We start from the raw sequence: 21,133 nt of genomic DNA on the forward strand, positions 1-21,133 counted from the left end.
CCTTTCCCAGCAGCCTTTAATCAGCTCCGCAGCACCGGGCAGCGGCACCACCGCGGGACCAGCCCCGCCCCCCACTCCCGGTACCCCTTCCCCCACTGCCCCGGAATGCCCTCAGTCCCGGCTGGGGCCGCCCCACAGCCCCAGCCCCCTCTGTCCGTGGTGGAGGGGCCTGTCCCCCCTCCTCAAGTCCCTCCCCGGCCTAGGCCGCGGCCTCCTGCAGCTGGAGGTTCCTCCTGTAGCAGGCCAGGCTGCAGAGGGGCAGGCCGGTGCGGGAGCAGGAGTAGCGCTTGTGGTTGGAGCAGCCAGCGACGCCGCAGAGGACGACGGGGGGCGGCATGGCGGGGGCTGGCGCGGGCAGCAGTGGCAGGGCCATGCCGGCCGGGAAGGAGACGGTGATGCGGTCGATGGCATTGCAGTAGTGGACAACGGGGCAGGGGGCCTGCTTGGCCTTGCGCTCCCGCAGCGTCTTCACCTTGGCCTTGTTGGTCTTGGTCAGGCGCTCGATGGTCTGGTTCTTGTTCTCCTCTGCCTTCTTGGCTGCCTGCAGGCGCCGCTTGCGGGCCCTCTCCTCCCGCTTCACCAGCATCTCCTCTGTCAGCTCCTTCGCCTTGTAGCCCATGGGCAGCTCCAGCAGCGGCTGGCTCTGCTGCTTGTGCAGGAGGGCTTTCTGCGGGGGCATAGGGGGCACTGTCGCAACCCTGGCCCTCCCTGCCCCTCCAAGGGCTCCAACCCACTCCCCCCCACCAGTTCTGGGGCCTCTACAGCACCCCATCTCACCTGAGTGGGCAGCCCGGCGCTTGGGCCACCAGCCCCACAGCCCCAGCAGCCCAGGCTGCACCCCTCAGCCCTGCCCTAGGTGGCTCCATGGCCCCCTCCCTGACCCCCTCACCTGTCGGGCTGTCAGCAGGGACTCATCCACCTCCTTCTTGAGCTCCCCGTTGTCGTCCAGCTCACCCTTCTCCAGGGCATCGAGCCAGCGCTCTTCCTCCTCCTCCTCCTCTTCACGGGCAGGAAAGCAGCTCTCTGAGTCCAGGTCTGGCAGGGGTGAGGGGTCCAGGTTGCTGTCCTCATCTGGGCCGGGCAGAGGGGAGTAGAAGAGTCACTGGGGAGTGGGGTCACTCCATCCCGGGGTCAGGCTGCCCCTAAAGCTGTGATAGAGCGACTCATGCCACCCCAGGCAGCAGGGCCAGGCTGTGGGAACCATGTCTGTCCCCTCCGTAGGGCACCAGGTGCTGCTTAGCCTGCCCCAGCACGGGGGGCATGGCAGGACCCACAGCCCATTTAGAAGGGACCAGAGCATCCCTGCAGGCTCCTCCTTCTGCTCCAACCTTCCAAGGCTCCCCACCACCCTCCCCTACAGCCAACCCCCTCTTGGAGCCCCCCTGTCCTGGCATTGCCCCCTGTATGCCTATTGCTGCCCCCAGGGCTCACCCAGCCAGGCCCGGTACTGCTCGATGGGCACCCCCTCCGTGGGCTCCTCCTCCTCATCCACCACCATCAGCGGGGAGGGCGAGCGCGGTGCCTCGGGGACAACCGTGAAGGTTGGCACGCTGCAGAGAGAGAGTGCGGGGTGGCCCACGAGGCCGGGATGGAGCCAACTGGGGCATGAGGGACGCTGCCCAGTCCCAGCGAGGCTGGGACATGGGGACAGGTGTCCAAGCAAGGGGTGGGGGAAGAGGCCGGCCGGGCCCCCCTCACCTCTTGGTGCCCAGGATCTGCCCCCCCAGCTTGATCTTGAGCTTGAGCTGGGGCTTGCGCAGGCCGGCGGCGGGCTCGGGGGCCGGGGGAGGCGGCGGCGGCCCCGCCGCCTCATGGTGGTGCTTCTTCTTGTGCTTCTTCTTGTGCTTCTTGTGCTTCTTCTTGTGGGAGCCGTGCCCGCCGCCCGCCTCGGCCTCCTCTCCTACGGGGGACACAGACACACGCAGCCGTCAAACCCGGGCCGGGGACCCGCCACCGGCCCCTAGCCCGGGACCCGGGCCACTCCTCACCGTGCTCGCCGCCCTCCATCCTGCCGCGCCGCCAGGCCTTGCTCATCCGGCGATACCGCTGCTGGCGTCCCGCCGTGTGGGGGAACCAGTTCCAGAACGGACCCACTTCCGCCCGGCGCGGCGGAACGCGCCCAGTGTGGGCGGCGTGACGCCGGCGTCGCCATCTTTGAAGTGGGCAAGGGGAGGTGCGCTGCCCGCGCGGAAACCGCCGCCGCGGGCCTTTTGGGCCCGCGGCGGCGGTTTCCGCGCGGGCAGCGCGTGCCGCCGGGGCGTGCAGGCAGCTGCATTGGCACGTGCAACCCCCACACACCCCCCCCCACCATGACACCCCCCACACTTCCCCCCCGATGTCCCCGCAGCTGCTTGCGCTGACTCCGGCCATTGTCCTGCCCGTGCCAGGAGCCACCCGGTACCAGCCCCGCTGCCAGCCCCGGCCCCGCTCCGGCTGCCGCCGGGCATCCTGGTGCTCCCTGCAGCCGCACGGGTCGGGATCGGTGCTTCCCGGTGCCTCCCGCCTCTCCCGCCCACCCCCCCCCGCCAGGTGCGGCAGCCTCAGGGAGGGGTTTGCTCCGGGCTCGGAGCCCAGGAAAGTTCCCGCGGGAGCCGGAGCGTCCCGGGAAGCAGGCACCGGCACAATGTTTTGCCGCAACCAGCAGAGCCGGGTGACGGTGGCCCGTGGCTCGGCCCTGGAGATGGAGATCCGCCGCGGTCGATGCCGGCTCAGCCTCCTGGCCGACTCCCCGCAGGTACGGCACCGGTACAGCCGCCGCCACCGGCAGCCAGGCTGCGCAGGCGGGCAGCCGCTCCCCTTCACCTTGGCACCCACTGCCCTCGTCCCGCCCGTCCTGCCCGTCCCGCCGGCAGCACCGGCCGCCACCGGCCCAGCCGGGATTTCCCGCCACGCCAGCCGGCTCTCGCCCCGGCAGAGCGGGAAGCGCCCGTGCCCCCGGCATGGCCGCCCTCGCTGCCGGCAGCGTGCCAGGCTGGCGCGGCGGGACCGTGGCCCCGGCCCCCCCCAGCTCCTACCCTACTGCTGCCTGGGGGGGGTTCCAGGGCTGGGGGCTGGTGTGGGGCAGAGGGAACTGGCACCCGACGAGGGCTGGATCTGCACCGGGACCCCTCGTGGGCTCCATCGGGGCAGGGGCCACAGGACAACAGAGAGGGACCCTTGACCCTGCCGGGCACGTGGCACGTGGTCCCCGGCTGGGCACGAGGCACAGGGGGGGTTGGTGCATCCAAGGGGGGTCTTAATGCACTCGGGGGGGGGGGGGGGGGCTGGTCCCCCCAGTATCGGCTGTGCATGGGCAGGTTCCCTGGTGCACTCGGGAGGGGGCCCAGTGCACATAGTGGGGTGTCCCAGTTCCCACGGTACCGTCTGCATTTTGGGGGGGTCACCAGAGCTCACGGGGGGATCCTGGTGCACTCAAGGGGAGGGTCCCATTTTCCCCAGTACTGGCTGCACATGGGGGGGTCAGGGTGCATTTGGGGGGGGAGGGGTGTCCCAGTGTACCCAGGGGGGGTTCCGGTGCACACGGGGCATCCCGGTTCACCAGCGGGGGGTGTGTCACGGAGTACACACAGGGGTCCCGGTGAACACGGATGCGTGTCCCAGTGTACTCGAGGGGGGGTCCTGGTGCACGGGAGGGATCCTGGTACACTCGGGGCAGGGGCTTCCCGGTGCATGCACAGGGCTCCCGGTGCACTCGGGGCATCCCGGTGCACACAGGGAGGTCCTGATACACTTGGGGGGGTGCGGTCCCGGTTTCTCCGGTACCAGCTGCCAGATATAAGAGGGGTCCCGGTGCACACGGAGTGGGGTCCCAGTTCCCCCAGTGCCATCTGCACATTGCAGGGTCTCAGTGCACACGTGGAGGGGTCCCGGTGCACACACGGCGGGGTGTCGCGCCGGTAGGGGGCGCCCCGCCGCCGCGCCCACCCCCCCAGCCCCGGTATCCCGGAGCCGCCGTTGCCGTCGGTCCCGCCGTGGGTGGGGGCGGGCGGGGGGGCGGCCCCTGTAAGCGGAGCCGGCGGAGGAATGGCCGAGGGAGGGTGGTGGTGAAGGGGGGGGGAGGCGGGCCGGGGGCGGGAGGGCGGGCGGCCGCCGCCTTCCTGTGCGCGGCGCGGCGGAGCAGCGGAGCGGGAGCGGCGGAAGGTACCGGGGAGGAGGGAGGGGGTTGGCTCGCGCTGCTGCGCCCACCGGGGCCGGTAGGGGGCGGCGGCCGGCACCGGGGCCGGCAGGGGGACGGATGAGGGGGGTACCGGTACCGGGACCCTGCCCCCCACTTCCATGCGCCCCCCGCCTGTCCCGGTGCTCCGTCGCCTCCCCGCACCCCGATCCGACCCCCCCGTCCTCAGCCTGAACCGGTCCCCGTCCTCGGCACCCCCCGTCCCGTCCCGTCCTTGCCCCCCCTGCCTTCTGCCTCCCTCCCTGCTGCCCCCAGCCCCTTCTCCCCTTGTCTCGTCCTGTCCCCTGCACCCCTTGTCTTGTCCCCTGAAACCCCTCCCGTCCCCGCACCCCATCTCCGGCACCCCCTGTCCTGTCCCTGCACCCCCTCCCCTGAACCCTGTCCTGTGCCCCACACCCTGTCTGCTGCACCCGAAGCTCTGCACCCCTTGTCTCGTCCCTGCACCCCATCCCTAGCACCCTTGTCCTGTCCCCTGTCTCCTTGTCCCTTGCACCCCATCTTGTCCCAGCACCCCTTGTCCCTCATCCCCAGCACCCCGTCTCCTGTCCCTGCACCCCATTCTCTGTACCCCTTGTCCCCTGAGGGGTCCCCTGTCGCCTGCACCCCTTGTCCCATCCTCTGCACCCCATCCTGTCCCCTGCACCTCTCATCCTGTCCTTGTGCCTTTTGTCCCATCCCCGCACCCTGTCCCTTGTCCCACATCCCAAACCCCCCTTTTCCTGTCCCCAGTATCTCTTGTCCCGTCTCTGCACCCCATCCCCCTTCCGCTCCCCTTCTCCAGCCCCTCTGTCCCCTGCACCCCTTCTCTTGTCCCTGCACCCCTTGTCCCATCCGGGCACCCCACCTCCTGTGCCCCTTCTCCTGTCCCTGTCCCCCATCCTCTGCACCCCAACCCCTGCACCCCTTGTCCTATCCCTGCACCCCAAGCCGTGCACCCCATCCTGTCCGCTGCACCCCGGCCTGTCCCTGCACCCCATACACAGCACCCCATGTACCCTCCCTGCACTCCACACCCTGCACCCCTTATCCCATCCCCTGCACCCCCATCCCTCTCCCCTCCCCCCCAGCCGCCCCCGCTGCCCTTTCCCGCACAGTGTCCGGTTGTTCAGCGGGAGGGGGCGGCTGGTACCCGGTGGGGAGGGGGGGGGGAAGCAGCCGGTACCCGGGAGGGGGCCGATGAAAGGGCCCTTTTCTCTCTGCAGCTGTGGGGTGGGGGGGCAGAAAGACCCGACTCCTGACGGCGCTGGATGCAGTGGGGTCCACGGGTGGGGAGCCGGGGTGGATGCGGGAAAGCCCCCCCACCCCCCCCAGCCCCCCCAGAATAACCGGGGGGGTCCCGGTGGTCCCGATGGAGGTGGCAGGGAGGGGGCAACGCCTTCAGATGCAGGAGAAGCTGCGGATCCTGGAAGATCTCAACATGCTCTATATCCGTCAGATCGCCATTAGCCTGCAGGTAGGAATTGGGGAATTGGGGGGGACGCCCCCCCCCCCCCCCCCCACTCCAGGACCCCCTGAGACCCCCTGAACTCTTGGACCCTGGGGTTCCTTGGAGTCTGGGTGTCTGGGGGGTCCCTGGGGTCCCAGGAAGGTGGAGAGCGCTCCCCACTGATCCTCTCCTTGGGGGGAGCATCCCCCCATATCCCACCTGGGGGGGTCCCCGGTAGGACTGGGGGGGGTGGTCCTGGGAGGGGGTGCGAGTTCCCGGTTGCCGCCCCCCCCCCCGCCCGCTGCTCGGGGTTATTTATAGCAGGCGGTGACGTCACTGCAGCTCCATGGGCAGGGGGCCCGGGGGGGTGCAGGCAGTGCGGGGGGTGCAGGCAGCAGCTGGTACTGGAATGGAGCAGCAACCGGTACCAGCAGTGAGTTGGGGGGCTAGGGGGGGCGGAGGCTGGGGGTGTCTGTTGTGCCTGGGGGTATATGGCACATCTGGGGGGTGCGTGGCAAATCTGGGGGGTGCGTGGTGCATCCGTGGGGCACGTGGTTCCCCTGTGGGGTACATGATGTATCCATGGGGCATGTGGCATGTCTGGGGGATGCATGGCAAATCTGTGGGGTGTGTGGCACATCCGTGGGGGGCACAGTTTATTGATGTGGTGTGCTGTTCTCCTGTGGGGTACATGATGCATCTGTGGGGTACGGGCTTTATCTGTGGGGTACATGACATATTTGTGGGGCACGTGGCACATCCGGGAGATGCATGGCATGTCCATGGGGCACATGGTCTATCTGTGGGCTATGTCATTCCCTCGTGGGGTACACGGTGGACCCCATATTGGGGACGTGGGGTACGCGCACATGGAGTGTGTGACACATTTGTAGGATGCATGGTGTGTCTGGGGGGTACGTGGCTCCCCCGTGGGGTACATGATGTATCTGTGGGGTGCATGACAAATCTGTGGGGTCTATGATGTATCTGTGGGGTGCATGGTTTATCTGTGAGATGCGTGGTTGCCCCATAGGACGCTCTAAGTATCTGTGGGGTGCATGGCACATCTGGGGGATGCATGGCAAATCTTTGGGGTGGGGTCCGTGGCACATCTGTGGGGTGCATGCTGTATTTGTGGGGCGTGCCATTCCCCTATGGGGTATACGATGTGTCCATGGGGGGCATAGTTCCCCTGTGGGGTACATGATGTATTTGTGGGGTGCGTGGCACATTTGTGGCATGCTTGATGTATCTGTGGGGTGTGTGGCACATCCATGGGGTACATGGAGTATCTGTGGGGTACGTGACTCCCCTGTGGGGTACATGATGTATCTGGGGGGTGCATAGCACATTTGTGGGGTGCACGGCTCTGCTGTGGGGTACATGATATACGTGTGGGGTACATGGTTTATCTGTGGGGTGCGTGGTTGCCCCACAGGATTATGTATCTGTGGGGTGTGTGGCACATGTGGGGGATGTGTGGCAAATCTGTGGGGTGTGTGGTTCCCTTGTGGGGTACACAATGTATTTGTGGGATACATGGCACATTTGTGGGATGCCTGGTGTATCTGTGGGGTGCATGAGATCCTGGGCCCCAGCAGATGACTGAGGGGGGGGTGGGAGGAGCCAGCAGCTGCGTGGTCCTGGGGGACACACAGGGTGTTTATTTGGGGGCTGAAGCAAAAGCTGGTTTGGGCTGGGGAGGTGACAGAGGTCACCATGGGGACTGGCCCCTGCTGTGTGGGGTGGTGTTCCCTCTCTGCACTCGGACCTGGGCTGGGCACCTCGAGCTGTGCTGACCCAGGGGTGCATGGCTGGACCCCCCCCAAGCTGGCATGTGTGGCTGGGACCCTCCCAGGGGTGCATGGCTGGGACCCCCCTCAGCCAGTGGGTGTATGGCTAGGACCCCCCCCCCAATATATTTGTGGCTGGGACCCCCCCAGGAGTGCATAGCTGGGACCCCCTGAAGTCTGCACAGCTGGGACCCCCCCATGTGTGTGCAGCTGGGAACCCCCCCCAGGGGTGCAGAGCTGGGGGTGGCCGGGTCACTCCGTGGCCCCCCAGGCAGCCCCACTCTGGGGCTGAAGACACCGAAGGCAGGGAAGGGACAACCCCTACACCCGTGTCCCCGTCCCCCCCTTTTCCCCGCAGGATACGGAGATCCAGCAGAAGATGGAGCGGGAGCTGCGGCTGCGGGAGGGGGCCTGCAAGCTGCTGGCCGCCTGCAGCCGGCGGGAGCAGGCGCTGGAGGCCGCCAAGAGCCTCCTGGTCTGCAACAGCCGCGTCCTGGCTTACATGGCCGAGCTGCAGCGCAGGAAGGAGGCGCAGGTGCTGCGGCGGACGACCAGGCGGTGAGCACCCCCGGGCTTGGGGGGGCCGGGGATGGGGCCGCGGGGGAAGATGGTGGGGCAGCTGTCACAGCCCCCCATTCCTCTCTTCCCCTGCAGCCCCTCAGATGCCGGCCCCACAGACGAGCGCCTACCCTGTCGGGGAACTGTCTGTATCTCAGGTACAGGGGTCCCACCAGCTTTGCCCCCCCCAGGGGGAGCACCGCCCTCTGCAAACCCTGCCATAGTGGAGGGCTGGCGGGAGGTCCCTGGGTGCAGGCAGCCCGTGGGGCTGTCTCAGGGGGGTGCTCAGCCCCACCTCACCGCCCACCTCCCCACCCGCAGACCTGCGCATCCCGCTGATGTGGAAGGACACGGAGTACTTTAGGAACAAGGGAGGTGAGTGGGGGTGCAGGGGGGGCTATTCTTCTGCCCCCCACCCGCCTGACATCCCCTCCCCATCCCCAAAGAGCTGCACCGCTGCGCTGTCTTCTGCCTGCTGCAGCTGGGAGCGGAGATCCACGACACCCCCATGGTGCTGGTGGACCGGACCCTCACTGACATCTGCTTTGAGAGTGCCGTCCTCTTGTGAGTGGGTGCAACCATCCCGGGGGGACCCCTGTTCCCCCCCAGGGGGACCCCTGCCCTCCCCTGCCTCCCTCTGGGGAGACCCTGTGGCTGTGGGGTGGCACAAAGGGTCCTGGGGCAGGATGCCCCTCGATCATGGCCACCCTGTGTACCCCCCCAGCTCGGAGGCCGGTCCCGACTTTGAGTTGAAAGTGGAGCTGTACAGCGCGGGGCTGGCGGGGGGGTCGGCACAGGGCAGCACACCCAGGAAGCTGGCCACCCGCCTCAGCACCTCCCTGGGACGCTCCTCCGGCAAACGGGTGCGCGCCGCCATGGATGGGGCTCCCAGCAGCCCCCCGGGTAACGGGGGCACCGGCCCCCTCCTCCTGCCGGCCCCCAGTGTGCCGTGAGTACCCAATCCCACCCTTGTCCCTCCCATGTCCCTGTTGTCTCCACTCCCCTCACCCGCCGTCCCCCCAGGGGCCCCAAGTTCCACCTGCTGGCACATGCCGTCCTCTCCCTGGCCGAGGTGCAGGATGGCTTCCGCACCCACGACCTCGCCATCACCAGCAACGGTGAGCACATGAGATGGCATGGCATGGCACAGCATGGCATGGCTGATGGGGCTGGGGGCCTGGCAGGGTGGGAAGAGAGGAGTCTGGGGTGGAGGACAGGTGGATCTGGGGTCTTGGCTGGTCCAGGGGCAAGATGTGTCTGGAGGGACCTGGTGAGCTGGGGAAAGGGGTCTGGAATGGATGGGATGGAGGGAGGAGAGAAAGGCATAGGGTCCTGTCAGGGCTGGGGGAGAGAGGAGTTGGGGGGCTAGCAGGGGGGGAGGGATCTAGGGGACTTGATGGGGTGAGGAGAAAGGGGTCTGGGGGGGATCCTGGATGGTTCAGGGGGCAGATGAGTCGGGGAAGGGCTAGCAGGGTCAGGGAGAGGGGTCCAGGGGTCCCAGCTGGTTTGGAGGGGAGAGGAGTCTGGGGGCCCAGTGGAGTGGGGAGAGGGGTCTCGGGGCTTGGCACAGCAGGGGGTGAGGCAGCCCTGTTGGGGTTGGTGGGGAAATGGGTCTGGGGTCCCAGCAGGGCAGGGAGTGGGGAGGGGAGTGTGGGTGGGGGTCTGTGCCCAGGCACCCCAGGCAAATGTGTCCCCTCAGAGGAGAGCTCCTTCTGGCTGCCCCTCTATGGCAGCATGTGCTGCCGCCTGGCTGCCCAGCCCCGCTGCATGGCCACTCCGGTGACAAGTGGCTTCCTCCGGCTGCAGGTGAGCATGGGATGGGGATAGGGATGGAGATGTGATGGGATGGGGATGAGAATGGAGACATGGACAGGGATAGGTTGGGGATGAGGACAGGGATGGAGATGGGGATGGGATGGGTTGGTGATGGGGACAAGGACAGGGATGGGGATAGGTGGTGGCATGAGCCTGCTGGGTCTTGGCAGTCCCTGCCAGTGAGCTCTGGACTGCGGTGGGGACGGAGACTGGGGGAACCCTGTGCTGGGAAGGTGGCTGCCCCTGTTCCCCCACACTGGGATGGACAGGGTGCGGTGGGGCTGGGGGTCCCGGTGGGGCTGGGAATGACCCTGGGGGGTCAGGGCGGCATGGTCCTTGCTGATGCCCACCACACTGATGGTGCCGGCTCTGCGGGCAGCAGCCGGGGGCCGAGGCACAGAGTGGGACCCGTCTGTACTGCGTCCTGCGCGGCACCGACCTCCTCTGCTACCATGACCCCAGCGAGGCCGAGGCCGGGCTGGAGCCGGCCCTCACCATCGCCGTCAACAAGGTACAGCCAAGGTCGGGGGCATGGGGGGCTACGGGGGTTGACTGGGCTGTGGAGGGCTGCGGGGGGCTACAGGGGCTGAGGGCTTCTGCCGCCGCTGCAGGAGACCCGCATCCGCGCGGCAGAGCGGGAGGGGCGCGGGCAGCCCCACGGCATGGCTGTCACCAACCGGTACGGTGGCGAGGAGGTGACCCACACGCTGCTGGCCGAGAGCCGGGCTGAGGCGCAGCGATGGATGGAGGCCTTCTGGCAGCACTTCTATGACATGAGTGAGCACGGGCAGGGACAGCATGGAGGGATCCCCATCCCTGGTGGGACCCCAGCCCTGTAGGACCCCAGCCCAGTAAGATCCCAGCCTGGCAGCCTGGTGGTGCTCCCTAGTGTGGTGGGACCCCCAGCTCTCTGGAACCCCAGCCCAGTGTGACCGCCATCCTGGTAAGACCCCAGCCCGGCAGGATCTGCAGTGTGGTGGGACCCCCATCCCAGCGGGACCCCATCCCGGTGGGACCCCATCCCAGCAAGACCTCATCCCAGCAGGATCCTGTCCCAGCAGGACCTCATCCCAGTGGGACCCCCACCCCAGCAGGATCCCCATCCCAGCATGACCCCCACCCAGGAGGAAAACCCCATCCCAGTGGGACCCCATCCTGGCAGCTCTGACCCCCCTGTGCCCCCAGGCCAGTGGAAGCAGTGCTGTGATGAGCTGATGAGGATCGAGGTGCCACCACCACGCCGGCCGGCCGCCATGCTGCCCCGGCAGGGCTCGCTCTACCACGAGATGGGTGAGCACTGGGGCTAGGGGGCGGTCGGGGGGGCTCTGCCTCTGTCTCCCTCCTCTCTGCTCTCTGCTATCTTGCCGCTGAGCGGCCCTGTCTCTGCCCTCCTGGCACCTCCCTAATGCTGCTGTTCTCTCCACTGCCCTTCTGCCCCTTCTCTTTCCTCTCCACCACTTTCTGTCCCTTCGCCTGCCTTTCTCTGTTCCCTCTTGCTCCTCTCTGTCCCCTCCCCTGTCTCTCTCTCCTTTTCTCCTGTCTCTGGCGGCTGCAGCCCTGCCTGGCCCGGCCGTGCCCCCCTCCGCCTGCGAAGGGCTCCTGCTGCAGGATAACGCCGTCTCAGAGGAGATCCGGGCTCTGCTCTCCTCCTATTACAGTGACAGGTGATGGGCAGGGGGCTGGCGGGGTGAGCCCACCGCGCCACGGCCCATGACACCATTGGGACAGCAGTGGGGATGGCCCGGCCATGGGGCACATCTCGGCTGCCCTGGGCTCTGGGGCATATCCCAGCTGTGGGGCACATCCCAGGAACCCCAGCCACAGGACATGTCCCAGCTGCCCTGGCTCTGGGGCTTGTCCCGGCTCTGGGACACGTCCCAGCCACCTTGGCCATGGGGCACATCCTGGCTGCTCTGGCTCTGGTGCGTGTCCTGACTCTAGGGCACATCCCAGCTGTCCCAGCCACGGGACACGTCCCACTTGCCCTGGCTCCAGTGCACACCCCAGCCACAGGACACATCCTGGCCGTGGGGCACCTCCTTGGCTGTGGGTCATGTCCCAGCCACCCCAGCCATGGGGCACATCCCAGCTGCCTTGGCCATGGAGCATGTCCCAGCCACGGCCTGGCCGTTGGATGGTCCTGTCCCCATGGTGTAAGAGCAGGGTGGGGGTCCGGGGGGTCCGGCTGACCCCCGCTCTTCCCCACAGCTATTGATCCAGCCGATGACATCGAGGCGGTGACAGACATCCTGACGCAGCGGGCAGGGGGCCGGGTGCCAGGGACCCCTCCGTGGCTCTCCCTCTTTGAGGGGCCCCCCATGCACTCCGGCCGGGCGTGCAGCCCCAGCCCCCCCACCCGCCGCCCCTGGGGCCGCCCCCGCACTCTCTCCCTCGATGCCAAGCTCAGCACCCTGAAGGGGCGGGGGCCCCGGCGGGCAGCCCCCTCCCCACACCCCTTGCCCCCCAGCTCCAGCTCCTCCAGCAGTGGCAGCAGCAGCCCGGCCACGGAGCATGACCCCCCCGGCCCTCTCCAGTCCCAGGTCTGAGCCTCAGGACCCTCGTGGGGGAAGATGGCACCCTCCAGCCCCCAGGGCAGCCGTGGAGGGGTGACACCGCAGGGGGTCTTGCCCCGGGGTTGAGGGGGGGAGGGTGCTGGGCCCAGGGGGGGCTGGATGCCCCAGCTTCTTTTCTTGGGGAGAAACTGGAATTTCTGCCACCCTGTGCCTGGGAGGGGGGGGAGGCGTGGGGGCGGGGTGGGCTCAGGGTTGACCCCTGCCAAAGGGTTAGAGGGGGCTGTTGCCCCCCCCAGGGTGGGTGCTGGGGGTTGACACACCTGCCCTCATTGCAAGCTGGGTTCTGGGGGCCTCTGGTGCAGCACCCTCCACTCTATTGCAAGGTGGGTACTGGAGTCCCTCCAGGGTGGGTGCTGGGGGCTGATGCCCCCGCTTCCATTGCAAGGTGGGTGCTGGGGTCCCTCCCAGGGTGGGTGCTCAGGGCAAACCCCCACATACAGTGGGTGTGGGTCTAACCCCAGGGGGTGCACAGGGTCCCCCCCAGCTGTGCTTTCCCTCACCTCTAACCCTGGGGGCTGCCTGCCCTGGCTCCCGCTGCAGCCTCTGACCCACCACCCTTCCGGGGGGGGGGGGGCAGCGCCCCCCGGCAGGGACCAGCCCTGGCCCTCCTGGGGCTGGGGACCCAAAGCTGCCACCTCATTAATATGCATTAAAAATTTATTTAACAGCTGCTGTGTCTGATTAGGGGGAGACTGGGGATAGCGGAGGTGGTCCCGGGCCTGGCTTCCCTGGGGTAGGGGTCTGTGCCCCCCATGCCCTGTGCCACCACCAGTGGGGCAGAGGCTGGGGGCCTCCCAAAGCTGCTTATTCGGGTGCAAATGTGGGGCTGTGGGGGCGCTGCAGCCGCGGCCCCAGGGCTGGGGGTGAGCGTGGTGGGGCTGTGCTGGGGAAGGGCCATGGGAAGGGTCTGCTGTGTGTGGGGCAGGGGTGTCTGGAGGGGACAGGACTGGCAGCCGAGGTGCCATCCATCTGCCCCCTGGGAGGGGCCGCTGGGTCCCCCCAGCTACACGGCGTGGGGAGAGAGGTCCTCATCCTCGGCAGGGGGGCTGGTGCCCCCGGGCAGCTGTGGGTGGGGGCCATCACGGGCCAGCATCAGGGCGAAGCCTGTGCAGAGAGAGAGGGTCAGGGGCTGAGCCCGTTGGGGGAGTAAGGGGACAGTAGAGAGGTGGGGGGGGGGTGCAGGGGTAGGGGGCTTTGGAGGGTACCTGGCTTGTCTTTGTGCAGGGGCTGTGGCAGGAGGATGCTGTCGCCAGGCTCATCCCCCTGCAAGACAGAGCCCTGAGGGGTCCCCACGATCCCCAGCCATGCCTGTCTCCCCCCACCCAAGGGACTCCCCAGCCCCTTCACCTCCAGGCCCCCTAGCCTTGTCCTCTGCCCTGTGCCCCCCAACCTGAGCCTCCAGTCCTGTCCTGTGTCCCCTCCCCCTCCCCAGCCCCATAACCACCTCCAAGTCTTGTCCCCCACCCAACCATGGACCCAGTCCTAGAATCACCCCCTCCTTACTCAGCCCCCCACCAAGCCCCATCTTGTCCCCCCCAGCCCCAGAACTACCCCCCGGTCTCGTCCCCCAGCTGTCCCCACCCAACCATGTCACTGTGTCCCAAGATCATCCTTCCCCATCCTCAGCACCATCCCACCCCCACCCAGGTGGGCCACATCCCACCCCCCCACACTGGCCCAGTTGGTGCCGTACCTGCCCCGGGAAGGTGTTCTCCCAGGGGGCTGGCCAGCCACCCTGCTCATGGCCCCCAATGCCATTATGCCCCAAGTTGCCTTGGGCTGGCTCCTGCCCCGTCTGCCCCACAGACCCTATGGGGAGAGAGGCAGGCTGAGACCCATGCCAGCCCCAGCACCCAGGCAGGAGTCTGAGGTCTGGGACCACCCTCCCCAGCCCCAGATGGGAGGTCCTGGCCACCCACCTGGCTGTGGTTCCTGGTGGGGAAGGGCCGGATCCTGCAGCAGACGTGGGGGGCTGGGGCTGCTCAGAGGAATCTCGGCCTGGGGCATTGGGGCAGGCGTTAGCCCGGGCAAGGGGGAACCCCCCCGGGGGTTTGGGACCCCCTCACCTGGCCCCACCAGGAGTCCTGGAGACCCCCATGCTGGGGGGCTGGGGAGAGGGAAAGTGTCCAGGGGTGGCCCGTCCTCATCTTGGGGCATGCCAGAATGGCTGGGGGGAGGCAGAGTCATGGCCTCCTCGATGCCTGGGGGAGGCTGGCAAGGGGGGCTGCTGGGGGGCCCCAGCCTCGGAGTGCTGGAAGGGGGCAGGGGCTCTGCCCCACAGGTGCTGTCAGGGGACCCTGACCCAGGGGGACCAGGGGAGCATCCCGTCCTGGGGGGACTGGCAGGGGACAGGGGCACTGGCCCAGGCACGGTGGGGGGGAACCCTGTCCCTGCCCCTGCCCCTGCCAGGCTGGGGGGACTCCAGGTGGCACAGGGAGGAGGGGAGACTGTCCCTAAGGGGCTGGCCAGAGTTGGGGGCCCTGTACCCACAGGGCTGGGGGACGTTCCCATGCTGGCACAGGAAGGGGGTCTTGTCCCTATGGGGCTGGCAGCGGGGGCAGGCCCCCTCCCTGTGGGGCTTGTGGGGGTCCTGGTGGGGGCACAGGGAGGGGTCCCTGTCCCTGTGGGTCTGGTGGGGCTCCCGGTGGGGGTCCCAGTGGGGGCACAGGGAGGGGTCCCCCTCCCTGTAGGAGTGGTCAGGAGGGGAGGTTGGGGTCGGCGGGGGCTGGGAGGGGGTGCAGCCCTGAATGCCCCAGGTTGGAGGGGTCCAGGTGAGGGTGGTGGGTCCGGCTGGCGGAAGATGAAGGCTGACTCTGTCAGGCTGCGCTGGTACCGCAGGAATGGCCGCCGGGCACCTAGGACACAAGGAGGGGTCAGTAGCTGCCCTTGCCCAGCTGGGGGGCAGTGACCTCCACCTCTGCCCTATGTCCTCCAACAGGCAGCACCTGCATTGTCACCCCTCACTGTGGGGGCACCTACCAGGCCTGGTGCCGAGGGGGGAGGCAGGTAGGGGGGTGCCAGAGGTGGATCCTGAGCGCTCCCGCTGCCGGAAGAAATCCCGTGGGTTCTGTGAACGCTGGGAGACCAGGACGGCTGCCTCCTGCCGGCACCCAGAAACCCGTCAGTGGGGCCATGGCATGGCCATGTGGCCCCAACAGCTTGGCCACATGGTCCCACAGCACGGCCACGTAGCACTGGGTCACAGCCAGGGCCACCCGGGGCAGGATGGGGTGCTTGACCCCAGCACTCACAGCTGCCTTCTCGATGGACTCGCTGCGCCGGCTGCGTTCCCGCATGGCCTCCTCGTACTCTCGCTGCTGCTGCTCCTGTGGGAACAGAGCACCGCCGGGCAGCCAGACGCCGGGGTGGCCCCATTCACGAAACGTGTTCCCCCAGCTCCCCCAGACCTCCAGCCCAGCCACCCCACTCACCCATCGCGCCTTCTCCTTCCTTCGCTCCTCCGCCTCCAGCCGCGCTTGCTCCTTCCTGCAAGGGCAGGGAATGTATAGAGGGTATGGGGGACATGGGGAGCACAGTCATGGGGCACAAGAGCCTCTGGGTCCTGCTGTGGGTCTCCCTCTTCACAGCCATGTGGGATGGGGGGGCACAGGGATGGGGAAGTTGAGGATGCAGGGGGCTGTGGGTCCCACCATGGGGACCCATGGCAAGAGCACTAATGGGGCTGGGGGCACCAAGGGGGTACAGGAGGCTATGAGTCCCACTGTGGGAACCCAAGGTCAGAGAGCCTCAATGGGGCTGGGGTCACTGTGGGGTGCAGGAGGCTATGAGTCCCACCATGGGAACCCATGGTCAGAGCCCTGATGGGGCTGGGGGCATTGGTGGGGTGCAGTGGGCTACGAGTCCCACCATGGGAACCCATGGTCAGAGCCCTGATGAGACTGGGGGCACTGGTGGGAGTGCAGGGAGCTGTGTGTCCCACCATGGGAACCCATGGTCAGAGTCCTGATGGGGGTGGCAGGGGGCACTGTGGGGTGTAGGGGCCTGTGGGTACCACTGTGGGAACATGTGCAGGGGCTGGGCTCGTGGGCCCTCACCGCTGCTCCTCGATCATCCGCTCCTTCTCCCTGAAGCGGAGCTCGCGCTCGGCTGCCTCCCGCCTCTCCTCCTCCATCCGCTCCCGCTCCCAGCGCTTGCGCTCCTCCAGCGCCCGCCGCCGCTCCTCCTCCTTGCGCTGCTCCTCCTCGCGCTGCGGCCGCACCATGCTCAGCACCGGGACCCTCGCCGGACTCGGCACTGGGCTCGGCACGGGAACCCCGACCCACTGGGCTCAGCCCCCAGCCACCCACCCGGCCCAAGCCAAGTAGCCGCAACCCTGGTCCCAGGGATGGTGGGGGGGTCATCGGCGATGCACTCATCACCCATGCCCACCCACCCCTCACCTCAGCCTGGGCCCAGAAGGAGTCCCGCTTGGTCCGGCGGATCTCCAGCGCCGGGTTGGTCTTGCGGTAGTTAGTGCCCTATGGGGACCGAGCTGGCATCTCAGGGCCAGACCCCCGGGTCCCCCCGTGACAGGGACCCCCAGGATGGCACTGGGAAGGGTGGGTGACAGCCCCATTGCCCCACCAGGTGCCCTCCCAGCTGGTCGCCATCCCTGCAGGCATGTCACCCGCCTGGACCCCCCACTCACCACCAGCTCCTGGGCATCCGGAGGGGGCACCCTCTTGGTGAGGGCGGTGGCGGTGACGGGGGCCAGCTTTGCCAGTGCTCGGCTCAGCCCCTCCTGCGTCACCTCCTCGGTGCGGCGGGCACTCAGCACCACGCTGGCCTCCTGCCGCCGAGACGGGATGGCGTCATCCCCCCCTCTGAGCACCCACAGGCCCCCCACAGAACAGCTTTGCAGCCTCCCCAGGGAATCCTGGCGCCATTCCCTTGCACGCGCTCGCCGGCTTCAGATGTGGAGCCGGATCCAGATGTGGGGGCCAGATCCAGATATAGGACCCAGCTGGATCTCTGGGGGCTGGGACATGGGAGCAGAGGGGGAGCAGGATCCCACCAAGCAAGGACAGGATCCGGCCGGGGAGGGCAGGGAGCCCAACCACAACCCCAGCTCGTCGGCCAAGGCTGGGAACTGGGAACGGCAGCGTCTGAGTCAGCAGAGCCAGGAATGCACCCGGCGCAGCAAGCAAAGGTCGGGGCTGGCCGGGATGGGGGAGGACATGAGGGGGCATGGGACCCAGTCCCCAGCCCCCTCCTCCCTGAAGGTGGGGGGGGGGGAGGCTGAAAACTGAGTCCCGTGCCCCCATAAACTCACCCTAAAGAAGGCTCTGATGGTGGGCAGATGCCCGGCACACACCTCGCGTTGGGACTCCGGTGCCTTCTCCCCGACCTGTCACCGGGACACACCGCTTATGCTGGCACCCTGCACCACGTCCCTGTCCCCCGGGACCACGGGTGGAGGGGTAGGATGTTCAGAGGCCCCCCCTTTCCCTGGCCAAGCCCTGTGCTCACCCAGTTGATGAGGACGATGCGGTGAGCACCGGTGCCAGGGTCTTGGATGCGGCACAGCCCGTACATGATGCTGGTGGTGGAGAATTTTTCGGCCAGCTCATCCGGGCCCCCGGCTACATGGAGAGGGTGATTGGGAGGCGTGGGCCCAGTGGCACCCTCTGGCACCCCCCCCCCTTCAGCATTGCTCTCCTGTTACCTCCGGAATCCAGGAGCTTGAGGTCATGGTGCTTCTCATAGCCAAAGACAGCCCTGGGGGCAGGGAGGAGAGGGGGGGTTAGGGTTGGAGGGCCAGCAGAGCAGCACAGGTGGCTGCCCTTGTCCCTGCAAGGTCACCCACAACAGGCGGCCTGGCCACTTGAATGTCCCCAGCTGCGGCAGGCGGTGGCCACCAACCCGCTCTGGGCAGTGCTGGCCAGCTGGTGCTCCCCCCAAGGGCAGTAGGGCCAGCAGCAGTCACTCTCCTGGAGGAGCCAGGCACTGCCCCGGGCAGAGCTTGGGGGAGGAATGGGGGGAGCAGCCTGGGGATCTGCCAGCCCAGGGGCACCCTCAGTGCCCCCTGCTGTGCCCCCGCTGTGCCCCCCCTGTGCCGTCTGCCCGGGCTGAATTCGTGGAAGTGCTGCCGGCAGCATCCGCCCTGGGGACAATGGGGCTGCGGGAAGCACCGCAGCAGCACGGCCCCCTCCGGCCCCCGGCCCCCTGGGCTGTCCCCAGCCCAAGCCCCTTGGGGCGGTGCTGGCATCTCCCAGCACCGGGCTGGCACCTCACCCAGTACCTGGGACCCCTCCCCACCAGCCAGGCAGACCCGGACACAGTGGCCCCCATTGGCCCTGTCCTCCCCCTGCCTTCCCAGAGACAGGAAGCAGCCCCGGTCCCCTGGCTGTACCGGGACCTCCTGCCCAGGGCTGGGAGGCCAAGGGGGGGGGCTGGGGACCCCTCGCTGGCAGAGGCCCTGGTTGGGCATTCCCCGCCGGCCCTGCTGCCTCTTTGTCTCCGCATGGCTCCGATTACAGGCGCATGTGGCGGCACGCTGCACTCCACATCGGCTGGGACACGGCACGGCATGGCACGGCTCCGGGGGCAGGCGTGCAGCGTGGCACGGCACAGCAGGGCACGGCAGAGCACGGCAGGGCATGGCACAGCAGGACAGGCAGGGCACGGCATGACATGGCACGGTGTGGCATGGCACAGCCAGGCATGGCAGGGCACGGCACAGCCAGGTATGGCATGGCAAGGCAGGGCACAACATGGCCTGGCACGGCACGTCAATGCTGGCTGCAGGCAGCAGGCCTGGCCGGGGGCAGGAACAGGCCCTGGCCCTGGGCCAGTCGAGCTCCGGCACAACGTCATGCTGGCCGGGACAGGGGGCAGAGGGCAGTGCCCGGGCGGCCAGTGGCCTCGGAGCCGAGCGCAGCGTGCGGCTGCAGGGCTGTGAGGCGAGGGGCGGCCACGGGGGCTGGCGCACCCCCGGTGCCATCACCCCTGGCAACTCTGTGGGACAGTCCCGGGACCCCCACAACCCAGGGCAAGGCAGAACTCCTCTTTCCCCCATGGTGCAGCCCGGGTAGGGTGGGGGGCACAGCCTCACACCGCCCTCCAGGCGTGGGGTGCAGCCGGGCAGGGCGCCCCGACCACCCCGGGCACCCCTGGGTGCCCCCAGCCCCTTCCCCAGACCCTGCCCACCTGGGAATTGGCAGCAGGAGCTGGTGCCGGGGCTCGGCTGCTCTTCTCCCGGTGCTGCTCCCGGCCCTGGGGCAGCCCCCGGTGTAGCCCCCCCCGGCGTAGCCCCCCCCGGCCGTGCCGTGCCCCGGGCGGCAGTACCGCTCCCAGCCCGGCGGCGGACCGGGCGGGGCGGGGCGGGACCGGGCGCCCGGTTCCCAGCGCGGCTCGGCGGGCGCAGCGGCGGGTGGGGCTCAGAGCCGGGTCGCCGGGCCCGTTCCGGCACCCCCCTGTCCCGGCACCCCACGCCCCACGTCCCTACCGGGACCCCGGTGCTCCCCGGATCCCCCCGTCCCGGTGCCGGTGCCCGGTGCGTCTCGGACCCCCCCCCCCCCGCCCGCGTCTCGCTGAGCCCGGAGCCACTGCCCGCCCTGTCCATGCCGGTGCCCGTTGCCGGTACTAATTCCCGGTGCCGACGCCTGGTACCCGGCGCCCGTTCCCATTCCCGGTGCCTGTGCCCTGTTCCCGGTGCCGGGTATCCGTTCCTGTTCTCGGTACCCGGTGCCGGTGCCCCTTCCCGCTCCCGTTCCCGTTCCCAGCCTCACCAGTTGGTCCCGGCTCGGGGATTGCCCACGTCCTCCTTGGCCGCCAGCAGCGCCAGCCGGTGCCGCTCCAGCCCCGGGGCCGCCATCCCGCGCCCGCCGCCCCGCAGCCCCTGCGCCCGCCCCGCCCCGGCCCCGCCGCCCACGGGCGGGATCGGGCGGCACCGGGCGGGGCGCGGGGCGGCGGCGGCGGCGCCAGCCGGGCGGGGCGGGGGGACGCGGGGCGCTGCCGGGTCCGGGGCCCGCTGCCGCGGGAGCAATAGGGACACCCGGCACTGGGACGCGCTGGGTCCCGCTGGGTGGCGGGGGAGTTGCAGGGTCCCACACCGGCATGTGGGTGCTGTGCAGGGTCCTGCGCGGTGACATGGGTGCAGGTCCCCGTGTCCCACGCCAAGACACGGGTGCAGTGTAAGGATCCTGGGCCGGGATGTGGGTGCAGGGCAAGGTCCCGCGCTGGGACGTGGGTGCTGTGCCAGGATCCAGCACTGGGAAGCGGGTCCCACACCTGGATGTGGGTGCTGTGCAAGGTCCCGCACCGAGGCGTGGGTGCAGTGTAGGATCCCGCACTGGGACGTGGGTGCTGTGCTGGGTCCCCTGCTGGGACACATGTGCTGTACATGGAATCCCGCACTGGGATGTGAGTCCTGTACTAGGGTCCCACACTGGGACATGGGTGCTGTGCCAGGATCCAGCACTGGGAAGCGACTCCCACATTGGGATGTGGGAGCTGTGCAGGGTCCCAGGGGGGTGTAGGTGCAGGTCCCAGGGTCCCAATGGCTCGTGGGGGCTGTACACGGGGTCCTGCACTGGGACATGGGTGCTGTGCAGGTCCCAGGGGAGTAGTTCCCGGGACTGTAGGCAGGGTATGGGAGAGGGATGCAGGATGCTCAGCCCGGGTTCAGGCTCGCATCGGGGGGTCCCATCCCCCGTCCCCGTCCCCCGTCGGGCGCCAGCTGCCCTGTCCCGGCAGAGCCGTGCTCGGCCCGTTCCCTTATTTGGTCACCGCAGCCTCCAAATCCCAAAGCCCCAGAGAGGGAAAATATTTGCAGCAGCTGGAAAATGGGGCC

At 68.6% G+C, this 21,133-nt stretch overlaps 3 protein-coding genes across 4 annotated transcripts; 1 reads left to right on the forward strand and 2 right to left on the reverse strand.

The window, feature by feature from the left end:
- Nucleotides 1-2,061, reverse strand: LOC141464376 (INO80 complex subunit B-like). Its single transcript, XM_074147257.1, has 5 exons — nucleotides 1,989-2,061; nucleotides 1,699-1,900; nucleotides 1,432-1,550; nucleotides 890-1,071; nucleotides 1-667 (listed from the first exon to the last, which is right to left on the reverse strand). Exons 1-5 carry the CDS (start codon nucleotides 2,032-2,034, stop codon nucleotides 200-202), a joined length of 1,017 nt encoding a protein of 338 aa, XP_074003358.1. The 5' UTR covers nucleotides 2,035-2,061; the 3' UTR covers nucleotides 1-199.
- Nucleotides 2,062-2,623: 562 nt separating this feature from the next.
- On the forward strand, nucleotides 2,624-12,312 carry RTKN (rhotekin). Of its 2 annotated transcripts, none has more exons than XM_074147254.1 (12): nucleotides 2,624-2,734; nucleotides 7,752-7,951; nucleotides 8,048-8,109; nucleotides 8,273-8,326; nucleotides 8,398-8,515; nucleotides 8,676-8,900; nucleotides 8,975-9,069; nucleotides 9,651-9,757; nucleotides 10,146-10,277; nucleotides 10,378-10,543; nucleotides 10,952-11,056; nucleotides 11,322-11,434. In XM_074147254.1, exons 1-12 carry the CDS (start codon nucleotides 2,624-2,626, stop codon nucleotides 11,432-11,434), a joined length of 1,488 nt encoding a protein of 495 aa, XP_074003355.1. The 2 variants fall into 2 exon arrangements, with proteins under 2 accessions (XP_074003355.1, XP_074003356.1); XM_074147255.1 differs by lacking the exons at nucleotides 2,624-2,734; nucleotides 11,322-11,434 and adding exons at nucleotides 5,493-5,627; nucleotides 11,975-12,312.
- Nucleotides 12,313-12,981: 669 nt separating this feature from the next.
- LOC141464660 (uncharacterized) lies at nucleotides 12,982-20,155 on the reverse strand. The gene is made up of 14 exons (XM_074147692.1): nucleotides 20,070-20,155; nucleotides 18,005-18,057; nucleotides 17,809-17,921; nucleotides 17,612-17,686; nucleotides 16,988-17,128; nucleotides 16,740-16,817; nucleotides 16,395-16,546; nucleotides 15,771-15,825; nucleotides 15,591-15,665; nucleotides 15,319-15,439; nucleotides 14,259-15,194; nucleotides 14,033-14,148; nucleotides 13,545-13,602; nucleotides 12,982-13,443 (listed from the first exon to the last, which is right to left on the reverse strand). Exons 1-14 carry the CDS (start codon nucleotides 20,153-20,155, stop codon nucleotides 13,343-13,345), a joined length of 2,160 nt encoding a protein of 719 aa, XP_074003793.1. The 3' UTR covers nucleotides 12,982-13,342.
- Between the last annotated feature and the right edge of the window lie 978 nt (nucleotides 20,156-21,133).

This window comes from Numenius arquata, chromosome 5 (assembly GCF_964106895.1).
Source record: "Numenius arquata chromosome 5, bNumArq3.hap1.1, whole genome shotgun sequence".
Classification (NCBI taxonomy): domain Eukaryota; kingdom Metazoa; phylum Chordata; class Aves; order Charadriiformes; family Scolopacidae; genus Numenius; species Numenius arquata.

Coding starts and splice junctions, on each gene's coding strand:
- LOC141464660 (XM_074147692.1), bottom strand. CDS start 20,155: ATGGCGGCCCCGGGGCTGGAGCGGCACCGGCTGGCGCTGCTGGCGGCC. Junction 17,129..17,611: donor CCATCAGAGCCTTCTTTAGG/GTGAGTTTATGG, acceptor TCTCGGCGGCAG/GAGGCCAGCGTGGTGCTGAG. Junction 15,666..15,770: donor GGAAGGAGAAGGCGCGATGG/GTGAGTGGGGTG, acceptor CTGTTCCCACAG/GAGCAGCAGCAGCGAGAGTA.
- LOC141464376 (XM_074147257.1), bottom strand. CDS start 2,034: ATGAGCAAGGCCTGGCGGCGCGGCAGGATGGAGGGCGGCGAGCACG. Junction 1,901..1,988: donor GATGGAGGGCGGCGAGCACG/GTGAGGAGTGGC, acceptor TGTCCCCCGTAG/GAGAGGAGGCCGAGGCGGGC. Junction 1,072..1,431: donor GCAGTACCGGGCCTGGCTGG/GTGAGCCCTGGG, acceptor TGCCCGGCCCAG/ATGAGGACAGCAACCTGGAC.
- RTKN (XM_074147255.1), top strand. CDS start 5,523: ATGGAGGTGGCAGGGAGGGGGCAACGCCTTCAGATGCAGGAGAAGCTG. Junction 7,952..8,047: donor CTGCGGCGGACGACCAGGCG/GTGAGCACCCCC, acceptor CTTCCCCTGCAG/CCCCTCAGATGCCGGCCCCA. Junction 9,070..9,650: donor CCTCGCCATCACCAGCAACG/GTGAGCACATGA, acceptor GTGTCCCCTCAG/AGGAGAGCTCCTTCTGGCTG.